The 17485-nt window shown below is 45.0% G+C and overlaps 2 protein-coding genes across 4 annotated transcripts in view; one reads left to right on the top strand and one right to left on the bottom strand.

The window, feature by feature from the left end:
* Positions 1–9554: 9554 nt before the first annotated feature.
* HNRNPA1 (heterogeneous nuclear ribonucleoprotein A1) lies at positions 9555–13730 on the bottom strand. Its single transcript, XM_069231006.1, has 10 exons — positions 13543–13730; positions 12184–12300; positions 11956–12102; positions 11651–11861; positions 11258–11350; positions 11036–11146; positions 10815–10880; positions 10464–10628; positions 10237–10374; positions 9555–9699 (listed from the first exon to the last, which is right to left on the bottom strand). The coding sequence occupies exons 1-10, from the start codon at positions 13555–13557 to the stop codon at positions 9632–9634; spliced, it is 1131 nt and encodes a 376-aa protein (XP_069087107.1). The 5' UTR covers positions 13558–13730; the 3' UTR covers positions 9555–9631.
* A 378-nt stretch (positions 13731–14108) lies between these two features.
* Positions 14109–17485, top strand: part of CBX5 (chromobox 5) — a 125225-nt gene continuing 121848 nt past the window's right edge. Inside the window, exon 1 of one of the 3 annotated variants that reach the window (XM_069231004.1) lies at positions 14109–14235. The gene's annotated coding sequence lies outside the window, so the exon portion shown is untranslated. Of the gene's footprint in view, positions 14265–14579; positions 14886–17485 lie in introns of those variants that run through there. The other 2 variants (XM_069231003.1, XM_069231005.1) reach the window with 2 other exon arrangements.

The raw sequence follows: 17485 nt of genomic DNA, 5'->3' as shown, positions 1-17485 counted from the left end.
TATATATATATATATATATATATATATATATATATATATATATATATATAGGAAGCTGCCTCTGTATATACTATATCAAAGTGAGATATGGTGTGCACAGATTCCAGGGGTTCCCCCAGAGGGCTAAAGTAGATAATTCTAATCCTCTCTTTTGTGGTAATGTGGTCGAGCAGTTAGGCTTAGAAGGTAATGCAAAGCATTTGCTGTACACACACACACGCACAGACAATAGAAGAAGCACACACTCAATGACTTAACTCTAGACCAATGTTTTTATATAGCAAAAATATTATTTCTTATTTTATTATTAGATTAGATTACAAGATTCAAGCTGCAGGTAAGTACCTTAAAAATTTCATTTTTCACACAGGTATCAACAGGACTGTTTGTAATAGGTAAGTAATACAGTTTTTGAATTACTGGCAATGATCTGTTTTAAAAATGGACACAGTAGAATTTTCAGAACAGTTCCCGGGGGAAAGAAATGTTAGGTTGGTTTACAGGTAAGTACAACACTTACAGTTTCAGTCTCCGGGTTTTTGGAAGTCCACCAGTTGGGGTTCAAGTTAACCCTAAACACCCACCCCACCAGCAACACGGGGCCGGCTGGGTGCAGAGGTCAAACGTGAGCAAATTTAATGTGGTTCCTATAGAGACAGGGGCTACTTCAAATTAGGCCTGCCTGCAGGTAAGTACATGCGGCTCGGAGGGCAGACCAGAAAGGATTAGAAGAGCACTGGAGGAGCCACAAGTAGGCACTAAACACGAACCCTCATTGGCACAGGGGCGGCCTGGTGCAAATAGGACATCGGGTTTCCAATGATGGTCTATGAGGAGATCCCGGGGGTCTCTCAGAGGCTGCAGGCGAGGTCCAGGGAGGTTTCTCCGGCACACCATCAGTCAGACAGGGAGGAGGGTCGCATGCTGAACACCGAGGCACTTGGGGTCGGTTTCTCCAAGGCCTGGGGCTGTGGGTGCAGTGTGTTCTTAGGCATCGGATATCTTCGTCTGGAGCTTTGCGGTCAGGGGGGTCCTCGGAATTCCCTCTGCAGGTGTCGTGGAGAGGTCAACCCAGGGTGGGCACTTGCTCGCAATTGCTTGGGGACCCTCTCTTGCTGGGTGGACCACATGGACACGGGCCGTGGGCGTCAGGTGCACAGGGGTCAAGACTCACACACCCGGAGTGAGGTGGGAGTCCTTGATTGTAGGTTTCTTTAGACAGAGCCACTGTCCTCAGGAGTTTTTGGTCCTTTTGAGTGCAGGGCAGTCCCCTGGAGTTGGCAGGGGTCACTGGGGCCCAGCGACGCTGGTCTTTTTGCAGGTTCTTTGAAGCAGTAGCCAATGGCTAATGTCCCTGAGGGTGGGGGCGGGGGGTCTACACCCTCCTTGTGTCCACTCCCTATGGAGAGAGGGACACAAACTTGACCCTTTTGGTCCCCGTCCTCTAAACCAAGATGGAGGACTCTGCCGGCAGGAATCCTCTCAGATCTGGACACCTTAGGGGTGGTCACTCGTCCCCCTATTTTCCCACTGGACTTGCCGTTAAAAGTGGGGCTTTGTCCGGGGGGCAGGCATCTCCACCAACTGGAGTGCCCTGGGACACTGTAACCGGAAGCTTGAGCCTTTGAGGCTCACCGCCAGGTGTTACAGTTCCTGCAGCGGGGAGGTGTGAAGCACCTCTACCCGGACAGGCTTTGTTTCTGACCACAGAGTGCACAAAGGCACTCATCCCATTGTGGTCAGGAATTTGTCTGAAAGTGGCAGGCTGGCACAGACCGGTCAGACCTACACTATCAGTTTTACACTACACTATTTCTAAGATGCCCTCTGTGTGAATTTTTCAATAAATCCCACACTGGCATCAGTGTGGGTTTATTGTGCTGAGAAGTTTGACGCCAAACTTTCCAGTATTCATTTTAGCCATTATGGTGCTGGAGTTCTTAATGACAAACTCCCAGACCATATAGTCAATATGGCAACACCTACACTTACAATGTCTAAGAATGGGCTTAGGCAATGTAGAGGAATATTGCTCAGGAAGCTATGCCCTCACCTGTGGTATAGTGCACCATACTTTAGGGCTGTAAGGCCTGCTAGAGGGGTGACTTACTGATGCCCCAGGTAATGGTTTTGTGGGCATGCAACTCTGAGAGGGGTGCCATAAAGACTTTGTCTTTTTCGCTGCACCAGCACACACAAGCTGCAAGGCTGAGTGCATGTGCTGAGTGAGGATTCCCCTAGGGTGGCATAATACATGCTGCAACCCTTAAGAGACTTTCCCTGGTCACAAGGCCCTTGGTACCATGGGTACCTTTTACAAGGGACTTAACTGTGTGCAAGGGCTGTGCCAATAGCAGAAACAAAGGTACAGTTTTAGGGAAAAAAAAACACTGGTGCTGGGACCTGGTTGGTAGGGTCCCAGGACTCTTAATCAAAGTTGGCATCAACACTAGACAAAAGGTGGGAGGTAACTATGCCAACAGTGGCAATTTTTTTAAAACAGCTGTATGGTTTCCCTGCGGGGGCTATAGTGTCCCCAAGGAAACCATACAGCTATTTAAAAAATTGCCCCCACAGGGGGCAAGATTGTTTCCTGGCCCTGGATCTCCCCCTTCAAACAAGGCCTTCTGAACTGTGGGCCTATTTTCCCCACCAGAGTAGGAAGCGGCCTAAACTGCTGCTTATAAGCTCACCGACGCCACTAAACCTTGCTTTTTCTTCCATTAAAATCCATCTCACTGCAATATCTGCTTATTTGCAGATTACACATACAAAATCGCTTTTTAGAATCCCAGTTATCAAAGCCTTTATGGAGGGACTAAAAAGAGTCATACCCCCCCCCCAGGAAAAAAGGCGCCACAATGGCTTTTCTTGGAAATATACCAATGTAAGGCAGCCACCTGGTCTACGCCCCATACATTCACTAAGCATTACTGTGTAGATGTGTTAGCAACACGACAAGCCACAGTAGGACAGGCTGTACTGAGAACATTATTTCAGACAACTTCAACTCCTACAGGCTGACCACCGCTTTTGGGAAGATTACTGCTTTGTAGTCTATGCAAAGCATGTGTATCTGCAGCTACACATGCCATCGAACGGAAAATGTCACTTACCCGTGTACATCTGTTCGTGGCATGTTGCGCTGCAGATTCATATGCGCTCTCCCACCTCCCCGGGAGCCTGTAGCCCATTTAGTTGCATGTACTTTGTACATATGTAAATAAACATTCCTTTGATACACAATATGTACATGCATTCCTCCTCCATTGCATGGGCACCTCTAGTATTCTTACTTTACCAACTCCTACCTCACCCTTTGCGGGGAAAACAATCTAAGATGGAGTCGACGCCCATGCGCAATGGAGCCAAAAGGGAGGAGCCACTCGGTCCCGTGACTCGAAAAGACTTCCTCGAAGAAAAACAACTTGTAACACTTCGAACCCAACACTAGATGGCAGGATAATGTACAGCGTGTGTATCTGCAGCTACACATGCCATCAAACATATATATGTATATATAAAAATTCTCTTGTAAGCTGTACTGTCTTCCCACACCCTTTCTACTACTATGATCTCCAAAATAACCCTCCCTAAGCTCTTCCCTACTCTACTGCTCCTGGCTTATCCCAAACCTGATTACAACTATGATATCCCAAACAACTCTTCAATATTATCCCTCACTTACCCCCACCCTTGACTCATCCAAAACCCATTCTACTACTATGAGCTCTCTAACCCCTTTATACAGACTCTTCCCACCTCCATCTCTCCTTGCCTCATCCTACTACTATAAACTCTCAGTCAACACTTCTGGATTCTTCCCTTCAGTATTCTATTCAAACCTACTCACATTGCCTCAACTCATACTAATGCTATATTCATATTTCCCTATACTTATACACCACTAATCCTTTTGGGTTCCAGAATAGCATGCTACTAGCCAAAAAGCAATTTGACACCTCGTCAGGGGTAATAAACACTATATAAATACATTTACAATTACATGCCCCCCCGCCCCCAAACACACAAGGTGACGGGCAACTAACCTTTTACCTGGTGATTCTCAACACCAGAGTGGAATGCCCTGAAAAAGCCATGTGCACTGCCATGGTCGGTCCCAGGTTTGTGTTCTACTGTGAAGTCCATCACCTATAGGGAAATGGACTACCTTCACGTGTGGTTCTCTCTTCATCTGCATTAGCCATTTGAGTGGTAGAGAGTGAGTCTTAGCTTCTTAAGGGACCAAACCACAGCAACAGCTTCCCTCTTAATGACACCCCAATGCTGCTCCCTAGGAAGGAGTCATCTAATGAAGGCTACTGGTTGAAAGTGGCCCAAATCATTCACTTGTGGCAACACTGCACCTATATGCTGTTCAGAAATATTCTTCTGGACAAACTCTTATGCGAGTCAAAGGCCTTTAAGAGAGGTGCTGGAGGCAAAAGCCTTGACACTGCTCAGTCCAGACACTTTTTCTAGACTGCATTTTGGGAGTCAAGTCAGCTAATGGTGCCTTCACAAATCTCCTATATTAGCAAGTCAGGCATAGGAAGCCTCCGACTTGGGTCTGGATGAGGCTCTCAAGCCAGTATAGTATGGATCTCGGGCAGGAGAGGTTGTACACAGCATCAACCAACTTGGGGTACAAAAGATCCCTGCCCTATCTGGCACTTACTTGCCTAGATAGTGAGGCCCACCTGCTGTAAGGCCTGAAGCACTTCCTCAAAGTGGACCAGGCGATCATTCAAAGTGAAGCTAAATAGTTAATCATCAAGCTTCACTGAAACTCTGCAATCAGGCAGCTCTCGATTCACCAACCACTGGAAGGTGGTAGGGGCGTTATTCAACCCAAAGGGCATCAGTTTGAACTGAAAGTGGCCTTCATGTGTGGAGAAATCAGATCTTTCCTTGGCTCCTGAAGGGAGGGCAATCTGCAAATAACTTGAGATCAGATACTTAGCTACCCTAACTTATCAATAAGCTCATCAGCTCTTGGAATGGGATAGGCATCAGTCTTAGTGTCTGCATTTGAGGCCACTTTAGTCCACCTAGAACCTAATCTCAGGTTTCCCTCCTTTGTGGTGGTTTCGGCAGCAGTACCACTTGGGATGGCCTATGGTCTACTGGAGGGCTGTTACCCACACCTCCAGCATCTTGGCAACCTCAGCTTTGATGCCAGCCGAGACTTGGTCAGCAACCTATAAATTTTAGTCCCGACAATGTGTCAAGTGTCCCCATCAAGGGTACAACCTGTGGAAATACCTGGGATCACAGAAAACAGTCCAGCAAACTACACCAGAAAGTGATTGCAGTCTTTTTTGTTGCTCACCTGTCAGTGTGGCAGAGAGAACTACTGCCTCCAAAGTTCCATCTTGGTTATTCACTAATAGATCTGGTAAAGTGTCACCCTGCCTCCTCAACTCCATCTATTACCATTAACTCAGTGATCTTGGTTCTTTCACAGGGTAGATTGAACATGTTCACAAGGATCACCCCATGAGGGTTCCTTGGAGTAACCAAGTCCACTGAGGAGGTGATCCCGACCCCCACCAATATGTGTAAGGTTCAGTCCACTTGTCCTGGATGCTAACTGTATTTAGGCCCACACCAATTGTCCTGGTAGGTATTCCACCATGCAGTGCTTCTGACCATACCAATGATTGACAAGCTCCTAGCTAGCCAAATTTGTTTGCCTTCAAGTACTCAGCCATCCAGGAGCAAAGGTCAAGTACACTGTCAACTATGTCTTGCTTAGGTTCAGTGGTCTCTCCCACCCTTCCTAAACCAGACTTCTCACAGGAAGCTTAAATAGCAGGAAGCCCAACTCATTTTTGAGGGACCTTCCTGTGTGTAAACAGATATGGAAAGATAATGCCCTTTCCTTCAAGTTAAACCCAGGATCCTTCATTTCATGGTTTTGAGTCGTTTAACTAAACTATTGCCTTGGGAAATTATTTGAAAAGGTGAACCAGACATACTTCCCGCATTGCCTTCAGACAGCCAGACTTTTTTTTAATAAGTGCCCCTATCTGAAATAACCTCCTTAGGAACCCAACCCTGATGAAGATTTCAAGAGAAGATTCTAATTGAAAGAGCCTCAATATACCTAGTGGAATGGCCCACTACCACTAGGATGAACCTAAAGCTGCAGGTGGTCAGCAGACCAAATATATCTACCCCCCCCCCCACTCGCTCATAGGATGTTCCCCTCCACTGGCACTCTGCCTTCACCCTTGCCATTGGCTTGGCAACAGCTTACACAGTAGCAACAAATCACCTTTACCTTCTCAGACATACGGCACTAGAAGTGCTTGACCCCTCATAAGTCTTGGTCTGCCCCCAGTGGCAGGTCAGTGATAACATTAAGGGCCATGTTAAGGAGACCACCGCTCCTCTTCCACCCCCCCCCCCCCCTCCCCAGCGTGTTATCACCTAGTATCAGGTCCAGGTATCCCCCGATTAGTAAGGTGGTGACAGTGTCTAGGAAGCCAGGGCTCTCCAGAGGTAGTGGTAGATGAAATGCAGCTCGTCAATGGTGCTGGAAAACCACCAAGCCTTGGGATAGAAGACTGTTTGCAAGGCTGAAAAGGACCAAAAAGGTCCAGGGGGCTTGACCCAGGAGGCGAGTCCATGGTGACCCTCAGCAGCTGGTGTCAAAGTGCAACCCTTTCAGCATACCTGGAGTACTTTGTTGCTGGAACAAGGAAGTAGTGCTGGGGCTACATGGAACCTGGGGTACACAATAAACTTTACTTTGTGCCGGGGGGAGGGGGCAACTGCAATTTTTGAATTGCCTTAATGCCTTAACGTGCCCCAGGGGCACAAGTGTGGCTTAAGAGGGTGTCTGTTGGGGGCAGTGACACAGCTTATTTTTTTTGGGGGGGCGGGGGTAACATGCAAAGCGTTTAATGACAAAGCTCAACAACGTGTTTGTAAACCCATGGGCTTTCAACCCCATGGACGAGTAAGTGATTTTATGACAACTCATGACCCCCATTTGCATGTACATCTGGGGGTGACAGAATGACTTATGGTCCTCATAAAAGCAGGGCAAACATGCAGTATATCAATGTTAATAAACTGCGGCCAATATTTAAGCCAATAAACAGTCATATATTAATAATTTTGTTACGGGTATGGTCTGGAGGGGTTTCCACCAGTGATGCAGGAGCTCCCGAGTAGAGCTGCACACAGCCGGTTAGTCATTGCAGTTGGTGCCCGCACACGAGAGGCAAGCAACTCCTTCCCTTCAAGGGCGATTGCTGCTTACTTCTTGTGCAGGCTGAAAACCCCCCCAGAGGATGCACAGCCAAGGAAAGATTGCAGTTGCTGGAAGGAGTTAGAGAAACAATGTTGCAGAACTGAGTTGTTGCAGATTGTTCCTGCGCAACTGAGCTGGAGTTCATAAGGGGCACCTCTGCTCACGCCGGAATGCCACCACGCAGGTACACACCATGCCTTACGAGCTAGTAGGACCAACCATGGGGTGACTTGCAGTGACCAGGTGCATGCAGCTTTTCACACAGGCTCCAATGGCAGTCACTGTTTGCATGGGTTCCCATGGGTGGCACAATACATGCTGCAGCCCATGGGGGAACACCCTAAACATGTTTATTTGTGTTGCCCTTACTGAGACCCACAGCTATCCAGGAGCTTCCTCTTGTGAGATTTTTTTGGGTTGGAACAAAGAGCGTAAGTGTTACTTTATGGTAGAGACAACCGTACATAGTTAGTATTAAAGTTAACTTTATTAAATTAATCTGTACAACAGAAATGTAATCGCTGCACAACAGCATCAAATGTTCAGATTCCCCACCTCCAGCTGCCTCTATTATTCCTGTGGAGAAAAAAAATAAAAAATAAATTAGATGGTTACAAGCCACGATCTAGGCACATCATTATGACACAGCATAAAATGAACTAAGCATTACAATGTAGACACTTTAACACAAGTGCCCTTCGACATTTGTTATTCAGCACCTCACTGAAACGGGGAGGGAATCCTTTGTTGCAGGAGTATTATTGTGATGGCCTGTTAGCACTTGCAGAATGTCACAGGCACTCTATTTCAGTATTGACAGCCGCGACACTACAACAATCTTACCTGTCCAGCAGTATTAATTTGAGATGCATCAGTGCGCCACGTAACAGCATCAGTGGGAGATGGCAAAGGCATCACTTAGTTCTAGGGAGGGAAAAAGTATATTTAATTTGTGTCAGAACATCACAAAACATAGGAATGAACAACCCCCCCCCCCCCCCCCCAAGAACTCTTAAGAGTAGCGCATCTCAAAAGCAAAACTAAATTTATGTGACACACGGAAGCCATACGGCATGCCAGTATAACCAAGTCACAAGGCTGACACGAACTCGTTAAGTGATGTCGGCATGTAAAATAACATTGAGAGCTTTATGAATAGCCGTTACCCGCACCATTTACCTCTGCCAACTTATGTACCATTCCTCCCGCCCTTAAGTGAAATGCTAAACAGCCCACAGTATTTGATGTAAATAAAATCTGTTCTTACCTACCAAGAACCAAACTTGCCTTCTGGTTCTGCCTGCTAGTCTGAGAGGAACGTTACTTTGTCTGACTGCTTCCGGTGATAAACTGATCTCTCCTCCTAGCTGTCCTCGAAGGAACTGTAGAAGCTCATCTTGCTAGCTGCTTGGCTGCACTTATAAGAGTAATCCTGGGCTCTCCACGTTCCTACACTCAGCTGTAGAGTGTGCGTTCGCCCTCTTCGTGCTTTCTACGCTTCCTGGACACCTCCTCCATCTGCAAAGCTATTTAGCTCTTGACTTCTTGTGCTCTGTCATCAGGATGGCATGCTACAAGTCCTTCACCATGTTAAGTTTACACGTTGGGCAGAGACTCGTTATAACCATAGAGTCTCCTATCAAAGCAGGCTCACCCTAGTCTCATATTAACTATTACTGATCCCCCTTAAATTTTAACTTGCTCGGGCCAACTTTATGCTGGTATCGGTATCCTATAATGGTGTTCAACCGTTGAAGACATCCATATGGCCCCCTCTTATCTTCAATATAAAAGAAACCACACGTTGTCAAGTTAATATATATTTAATAATTTATATAGAAGGTCCTTAAAATAAGTACAGGACCACCTACACTGATCCAGTCAAGTATGCCCCTTGCTACATATATATAAAAAAAAAATAACACGAAGAGGCAGCTGAAATAAGACGTATGGGTCCACACGCCACAAAGTATTTACTCCCGCGACAAATCAATACAGCTGTGCTAGAATGTGTGTTTGACCACACTGCTTGTAATTACCCATTTAGGTAGCATAGGCCTCGCCAAGTCGTGACCCTGTCCAAGTTTGATAGACGAGCAACACACTCGTCATAAAAAATATTTTTTTTAAAAAAAAAGGATTTATTGAGCTCCATGATCAGACTTCACAATCAGAAAGGGTTACAGTCAATTAAAAACCCTGCCTCACACAACTAATGTAGAACCTGTACATTCATTTATCATTCGTCAAAAGTCCGTGTTTCTCTCATTCACAAAAGTTTCTCTCTCTTAAAAAAAAAAAAAAAAAAAAAAAAAGTCTTCAGGTAGCAGCTACACCCTTGCCACAACTGTCCTTTGCTGGCTGTTTTCAAACTGCGGTAACCTGTAGCTCCCTGTCACTTCTCTGGCTCTCCTCTCCTGCTAAGCTTTTGTTTCCTGTTGAACAATAATATGGAATAAAGTTTTGTTAATCTACAACTCAACATGACTTCACTCCAATTTCCCCAGCACTGTACATGACCTACAAACTGTATTACTGCTTGGTCCAGTTACAAAAATACTCTGTAGGCCCCATTTGCTTTTACTGGCAAATTCCATTACCAGGGGCAATATATATATATATACACACACACACACACACAATAGAAAAGGTTAATCAGTGCAACAGCGCTAACCTAAGTCTCTCTTCCCATCTCTTTGCACCGCTACCAGTTAACGCCCACGGGACTTTTACTAGATTTAAGTGCCTATCAATAAATTAAGGATCTTACCGAAAGTTAAAACCTTCGGCCGCCACCTCCATAACCGCCACTTGATCCATATCCACCTGGATAACAAAATGGTACTTAGAAAAAGCTGGACAATAGCATCAGCAACCATGGCCCCATCAGACCATTTAATTTACACAAGCACACATGAGCGTTAGTACAGAACCTCAAGCGAGCAATATTAACGTAAAGTAAGCAGCATTACCTCCTCCACCGCCACCGTAAGGGACAGAGCTCCTTCCTCCGCCGAAATTCCCACCCTTCATTGGGCCAAAGTTGGAGGACTGGTTGTTGTAACTGCCAAAGTCATTGTAGTTTCCTCCGCCGCCACCACCGAAGTTCCCTATTGGGGTGGATTTTTGTTGTTAGTCATACATTGACCATGGGAAATCCTAGTACAGTAGCACTGAGGTTCAGTGAAAAATAACTTACCGCTTCCTCCGCCAAATCCGCCACCACCGTTGTTGTAATTATCATAGCCACCGCCGTATCCACCCCCCGGGTTTCCACCATATCCTCCGCCGCCACTACTACTACCACCAGCACCACCATAGCCTCTGCTGCCACCGGAGTACGAAGGGCTTCCACCATAGCCACCTGAAAATTTGGTTGCATTTTGAGTACTTCGGGATGCCGTGACATGCATTGATAGCTATCTTTAAAACATTGCCCTGCGCCGCCCCCCCCCACCCCGGAAGTTTGAAGCCCGCCAAGTATGCTAGTTTAAGAGAGCTCCTTGCTGTCTACGTTACTACTTTATTTACAGTCGGAAGTAAAACATACCTTCATTGCCAAATCCGTTGTAACCATCACCACCATATCCACCTCCTCGGCTCCCACCAAAGCCACCTAGAAAAATAAATATAAAAAAAAAACATATATTATATTTATACATTTTTGTTCCTCTTGCCATCTGTTGTGTGTGTATGCGGGCGTACGTCAACCATTTAAACCCCCCGATAAAAGTGGAGAATGACGCATGATAATTTGAAATAAATACTTACCGCCGCTATTCCCACGGCCTCCGAAGTTCCCGCCTCCACCACCTCGGCCAAAGTTATCACTGCCTCCGTATCCGCCACCTCTTCCACCAAAGCTTCCTGAACCACCACGACCTGTTAACGTAAGGTATTTAGTATCATACACGTAGGGCAAAACGAGTCTACAATTTCAAACAGCACACTTTGAAAGAATGGTAATTCAAAAGTTGTAATTACCATTCTCACCTCTCTGGCTTGCAGAGGCGGTTGCCATTTCTTGCTTGGAGAGCGCTTTGCGTACTTCGCAGTTGTGACCGTTCACAGTGTGGTACTTCTGAACTGAAAGAATAGTCCTATTAATTGGAGAACCCAAAACCGTGTTGCCAGAAAACCGATTCGACGGCTCGTCAGGGAGTTTAAGCGCTATATAGATATTACAATATTAAAGTTACTATGGTTCAGTTACACTGCACAAATAAAGCTATCTATGGTTTAGACGTGCACCTCCAACACATTTGCAAGGGTCGTCTGACAATTATTTAGAGGCAAAAATATTGGAGGTAGAGTATGACTGAGCGCCTTTAGAAGCTCAGTGACAGAAATCCCATCGCTAATAACCTACTCTAAAAAAATACTTACTGACAATCTTGTCGACGGAGTCGTGGTCATCAAAAGTAACGAATGCGAACCCCCTTTTCTTGCCACTACCACGGTCCGTCATGATTTCAATTATGTCAATCTTGCCATATTCCTCAAAGTAATCGCGCAGATGGTGCTCTTCCGTGTCTTCTTTGATGCCACCAACAAAGATTTTCTTCACCGTTAGGTGCGCACCTGGTCTTTGCGAGTCCTACGAGGGACAAAATGAATTTAAGCAAACTCGCATCCACACTGGTGTCATGTATGGGTCGGTAGTTTATCCGTCTCTGATTAAAAGTACTTGCCTCTCGGGAAACAGCTCTCTTTGGTTCCACAACACGTCCATCTACCCTGTGAGGCCTTGCATTCATTGAAGCATCGACCTCTTCCGCTGTAGAATACGTTACAAATCCAAACCCTCGGGAGCGTTTTGTGTTCGGATCTCTCATAACCTAGCAGACGAAAACGGGACAAGAGGTTAGCGAAAGGACGTTTAAACAAACGCCCTATTAACTAAATAAAAAGACACTTACCACACAGTCAGTTAGTGCACCCCATTGCTCGAAGTGATTACGAAGACTCTCGTCGGTTGTTTCAAAGCTCAAGCCACCAATGAAAAGCTTTCGAAGCTGTTCTGGTTCTTTGGGAGACTAAAACGGAAAAAGAAATAGAAATCAGCAACGTCCAACGCATTCGATTACACCGTAAGCAGAGCGTCGAGGCATTAAGTACTCATAACTGGTGGTCGGTAATGCCAAGTCGAACCAGTTTAACGCAAGATGTCGGCTTTGCTACCGTTTAGCCCATACATCGATTGAGGCGGAAGACCAGATGTAGCTACATTTTATCTTCCACCTGAAATCGTCCGTTTCAACGGTACTCAATGAGATGGATAAGGCGGGGGCGCATTAATGCGATGTGTTTAATTGTTTTTAACTGTCAGGCTCCTCTTTTAAAGGTTAGCATATATGCCAGATCTCCAGGTCTAGGTGAGATCGGTTGGCGCCAACTCATCACTACAAAAAAAAAAAAAATTGAGTGACAAAACGCACCAATATGGCGACCAAACCAAAATGGCTTCCTGTTCCTTTGGCAAAATGGCCGCCACGAGCCCACCTCCAAAATGGCCGCCCAGACGAAATAGATAGTTTACTTTGACATACTATTTAGCAATGCAAGTACTAACAATAGAGGTGGCAAGATGGCGCACACACTGACTGGCTAATTGAAAACAGTTTGCGTCGACGGCGCAAAGTGCAGTGCGAAGAAGTATGCGGATACCTCTCGGGAGTTGTCTCGCCTTGAGCCGCCACGCCTTTCCCGGGGCGCTTCTGAGGCGTATTCATACTACGAAAAGAAGAAAAACAGCGTCCGGTTGTTCTTCCGTAACACAACTACACTATGTTTTCCACTGTGCGCAGAACGCTGCAAATTCACTACGGGTAAGTGTAAAGATCAAAGACGCATTCTTTGCGATGAAGAGTGACCGACATTGGTCGATCTACTGATATTAACGGACTAGGAGTGGTATCTGTAGGATTGAAGCCTCATATTGCGCATCTACAGAGCAACAGTCGACGCATTTTATAAAACCCTAGCGCTGAGTACTTGAATTACAGGGGCTGCCTTCAAAAGAGAGAAACCGATTGAAGAGATACATTCACTAGTATAGTTTTTATTAGTAGAAAACAGGTCACCGGTATGATGCGACTGGACCATTTAAGACGAACACCATGCACTTAAAAAGATAGAATAAGAAACGAAAAATAATTATCACAATTACCTACACTACAGGAACTAATTACATTCACGTATTTCGAAAGAAGACTATCGTTATCCTGTGCAAAGAATTTCGGCGATAATACCCACAATTCTACCCAATTACGACTTACCTCGTTTTTCGACATGGTGCAGGTTTTCACTCGTTATTAGCTCTTCTTCTCCCAACAACAACTCAAACCCTAGAGTAGGGGGAGAAGAGATAGAAGAAAGAATGAGCTCGCCTTTAATAATCAAGCGACTCCGCCTCGCGGCGCAACCGATTGGTCGCTTTTCGCCCTACCAATACGTCAGATGGAGTGATTGGCTTTCAAGACTGTTCCTACGTTTCGTTCTCCTGGTTTTCACCATTAACGCCTCCCTTTAAGCCGGTGGGAGGGTGACAGTGCGCCACAAATATACAAGCCTAGCTGTCATTGGCTTACCATTTCTTAATTTCTTATTTGATTCGTTTCTCAATCTGTCAATTACAGTTTCGAGTATTCGTCAGTGTCTTTGGTAAGAAATCACTTCATTTTTTAAACCTTTCCCTTTCCCGTGGTTTACCTTATTTAGAGCCATTTGGATGAACAGGTAGAAAAATAAACACGCCTTCCCTCGTACATTAAAAAAAAAAAAAAAAAATCACCCACATATCCCACGTGACAAGTAAAAGGCTGTAAGTCTCGTATGCGCAGGCGCAATCGTTCTTGTTTTGGCGGGGCTTTGGTGGCGGTGTTCGGCGCTTTTCAGTTGACTGTTTCAGGGGACACTAAAACCAGAGTACATCTGCAGATGGTGATTGGTTCTGAGAGCCTTCATTAAAGGTATTTCACAAGAGCTGTAATCGTTTTAGGTGAGTATGTTAATCTCCTTCAGTGAAGAGTGGCATTGGGTGGTAGAGGGTATTGTACGAAATTGCTACATTTTCGGACCCTTCTTCAAAATAATCCCCCCCCCCCCCCCCACGTTCTTGATGTAAGTGAGAGGAACCGGTGCAGTTTTCTGCGTCGCATGCAAAGCCGTGTATCCAGTAGACATATTGTAAACATGCTTGTGCGACAAAATGACAAATAAAAAGGGGGAGGGGTGGCGAGTGATACCTGGTGGGGAGGGGTCTTTTGCCACACACCTCTCCGTGCATTTTTTTAACCGCCATTTTGGGTAAAGCACAAAGGAAGGTGCGCTTATCTGGTGGATGGGCGATGGTTTAGGCGCAGCTTTCTTTCCTTTCTCACCGATCCTATTGTGTGATGTATCTCGTTGCTCGCTTGATCCGGGATGGATCGCAGTCCTATCGAGGGTACCTTTCAGCACCACAGTTTTCTCCGCGGCGTAACGAAGCCTTCTCCGATACGTACTTGTGATGTATATGGCATTACTTTCCATGCAACGGGTGCACATGCCATTCGTTTTCATTTCCCTATGTGGCCTGTGTTCCCAGGTTCGCCATCCTCCTTTGCGGAGTATCAATATAGTGAGTCTCTGTATTCCAACTGCTTACGTGGGATGTAGTAATTAATTCTTTATGTATGTATATTATTCGTCATATTTCTTGATTTCAGCATAGCTTAAAAAAAGTCAACGTTGGGTATCTTTCTGAGCCCCATTTTATTTTCTCTTGGACAGAAACAGTGACCTGCGCTCAGCCATGATTCCCGTTTTGGTTTTTCCTTCGGGAACCGTCAGACTGGTTCATGAGCTATCAATCCTAGATCTTGTCTGGTTAGATGACCATCCCTCGCCCACAATGATATCCTAATTGGTAAACCATGTAGGTCATTGCAACCTTCCTTCTCCTTGCAAAAACAATATTTTGAGCACAATTAAGAATGCTGGATTTATTTTCATTACTAAGGTCACTCCTACGTCATTTCTTATATAATATAATATAATAATATGTGTGTGTGCGCCAAAATCTAGACCGCATGCGCACTAATTTCCCTCAGCAGTCTACCATGCTTTATTTTATTCTATACTTGTGACTAGCTCTCTCTAAACCATATCCAAGAGGTTGGATGTATCCAATCAATAATTTTCAGTTTTCCCTGGTAATATACACTTTACTCCCACATGAATTGTGTAGTTTTGTAATTGGACTATGTATTTCTTTGGCATCAGCCCTTAAGGTACCAACATGTTAAAAATGATCTGGAAAGCTTAGCCCTCATTTAAGTGGGTGTTGAAGCCTTAACACCAGCCATGAACTCTAACTGCCCCTTCTCGAGTTGCCACATTATTTAATCTACCCCAAATTATCTGGGTGACCGATATACAACAATGCCCGTTTGTTGCTCGTGCTTGTTGTGTGGCCTGGTTTGTGTTAAAATGGATTACATGTCTGGGTGACACACACACTAAGGTTTCAAAGTATTGGTTCAGTTTGCAGTGGGTGTTGACTCTTCTTACTTTTTAGGCCTGAGCCTGCAAGATTCTTTTGTGCAGAGTAAATCGCTTGAATCCGACCCTTGCTTACCATTTGTTGGCTTGCCTGACACTTTTCTTTACAGACTTGTAATTTGTCACTGCAGGCCTGGCATCATTTCTGTTCCTCTCTGCGGAGCATGGACCAAGCACTGTTTGATTCAACTTAATCAGTGCCTATTTTCTGCTCCCGGCGCGATCAAGGTACTATTTTGTTTTTAACTTTATAGTATCCTGCGAACAGAAGGCTTGTGATTGGCAAAAACTGGTTGTATGGCACAATCATGCATGTCTGAACCATGACCGCTTCTTTAACATGCATGCACTTACAACGAATATAGTTGTAAAAGCATGATTATTAAAGGAATATGCATGGTAAATTGTACTGCGTCCTATTGGCTGAGTCCCCCTTCTCATGCCCTGAGGCCTAAGACCATGCCCCCTGCTTAAAACACTCTTGACACTAGCCACCTGCACTGAGCCCTAAAAATGCCCCACCCCTTAAAACTGCCCTTAAAAAAAGAAAAAAAAACTTCGTTTAGGTGCCTGCACAAAAAACCCTTAAATCAGCCACCAAGGTCTTACTAAAGGAAAACAAACAAAACACGGAGAGGATGTGGCGTAATGTGTAGCGCTGCTGACCTTCGAACTAGGAAAACAGGATACAGTTTCAGCATCAACATCCTGTGATTCTGGGCAAATCACTTACTGTCTGTACCTCCTCAACACCCCTCCCCCAAAAAGGATCTGTTCTTGTGTAATGTAACTGGTGCTCATATAAAGTGGTTGAATTCCTCAGTTTGTAGTTTACATAGCGCAAACTTTACAAACACGCAAACAAGATAAAGAAACGCAAACAGAAAAAAAGAAAAAAACATGAATAACTGGCTGGTGGGGATGGAGATAAAGAAAAACAGCCTAAATCGCAACATGATTAGCAGAGGAGAAATAATTAAGATTAATAAATCTGCGCTAAGGGGTGCTCCTTAGAGCAGGAAGTGACGTCGAGGCACGTGCTGGCCACACAGGAGACAAGAGTGACAAAGGGGCCAACAAATATTAAGCAAGGGGTGTGGTGCAAGCGCCTCTACTATATACAGTAACCTCCCGCAAGAAAGAGAGCATGATGCTCACACAGGATCAATCCAAAAAACATGCTGTATTCCCATACTCACCTTGGTGGTCAACTGAGGCAGGTTATTTGTAGGATCTTTTCATGAACTATAGAGCTGTTTTAGCAAAATGACGGTTGTTTAGTTTTGCTTAGGCTTAAAACCTTAAACCCAACTTGTCTCCTCTTGAACTCTTTAACATCCAGAATGCTTGTTATGAGGTGTCATCCGTAGGTTCACATGAGCTCTTTTTCTGAGGAATGAAAATAAATATATATATATGTATTTTTAAAGTTTTCACGCCAGCTGAAAGAATATAAATTCACTAGGAAACTGGAATGGCTGGGTCAAAGTAGCAGTTATCAACTTGAGCAACACTGCTAACCCAGTCGTTTCTAGGGTAATGCAGGGTTCGAAAAATCCACTGGACCACTCGCTATGGCAAGTTTTATTTTATGAGGTCGAGCTTTTTAGATTCTACTTGACCCTTCTGGCAAGTGGATAAAGAAGTGGTGTTCTGTTCAGTCAGAAACTGAATTAG

The sequence above is a fragment of the Pleurodeles waltl genome, chromosome 4_2, assembly GCF_031143425.1.
Source record: "Pleurodeles waltl isolate 20211129_DDA chromosome 4_2, aPleWal1.hap1.20221129, whole genome shotgun sequence".
Classification (NCBI taxonomy): domain Eukaryota; kingdom Metazoa; phylum Chordata; class Amphibia; order Caudata; family Salamandridae; genus Pleurodeles; species Pleurodeles waltl.
Note: the sequence above shows the minus strand (reverse complement) of the source record. Positions and strands in the feature narration are given on the sequence as shown.

Bases quoted from the DNA above. Each gene is read 5' to 3' on its own strand.
- HNRNPA1 (XM_069231006.1), bottom strand. The intron at 11,351-11,650 runs GTAAGTATTTTT...CTATTCTTTCAG, and splicing joins CTCCGTCGACAAGATTGTCA to TTCAGAAGTACCACACTGTG. The intron at 10,629-10,814 runs GTATGTTTTACT...CCAAATTTTCAG, and splicing joins CAACGGATTTGGCAATGAAG to GTGGCTATGGTGGAAGCCCT.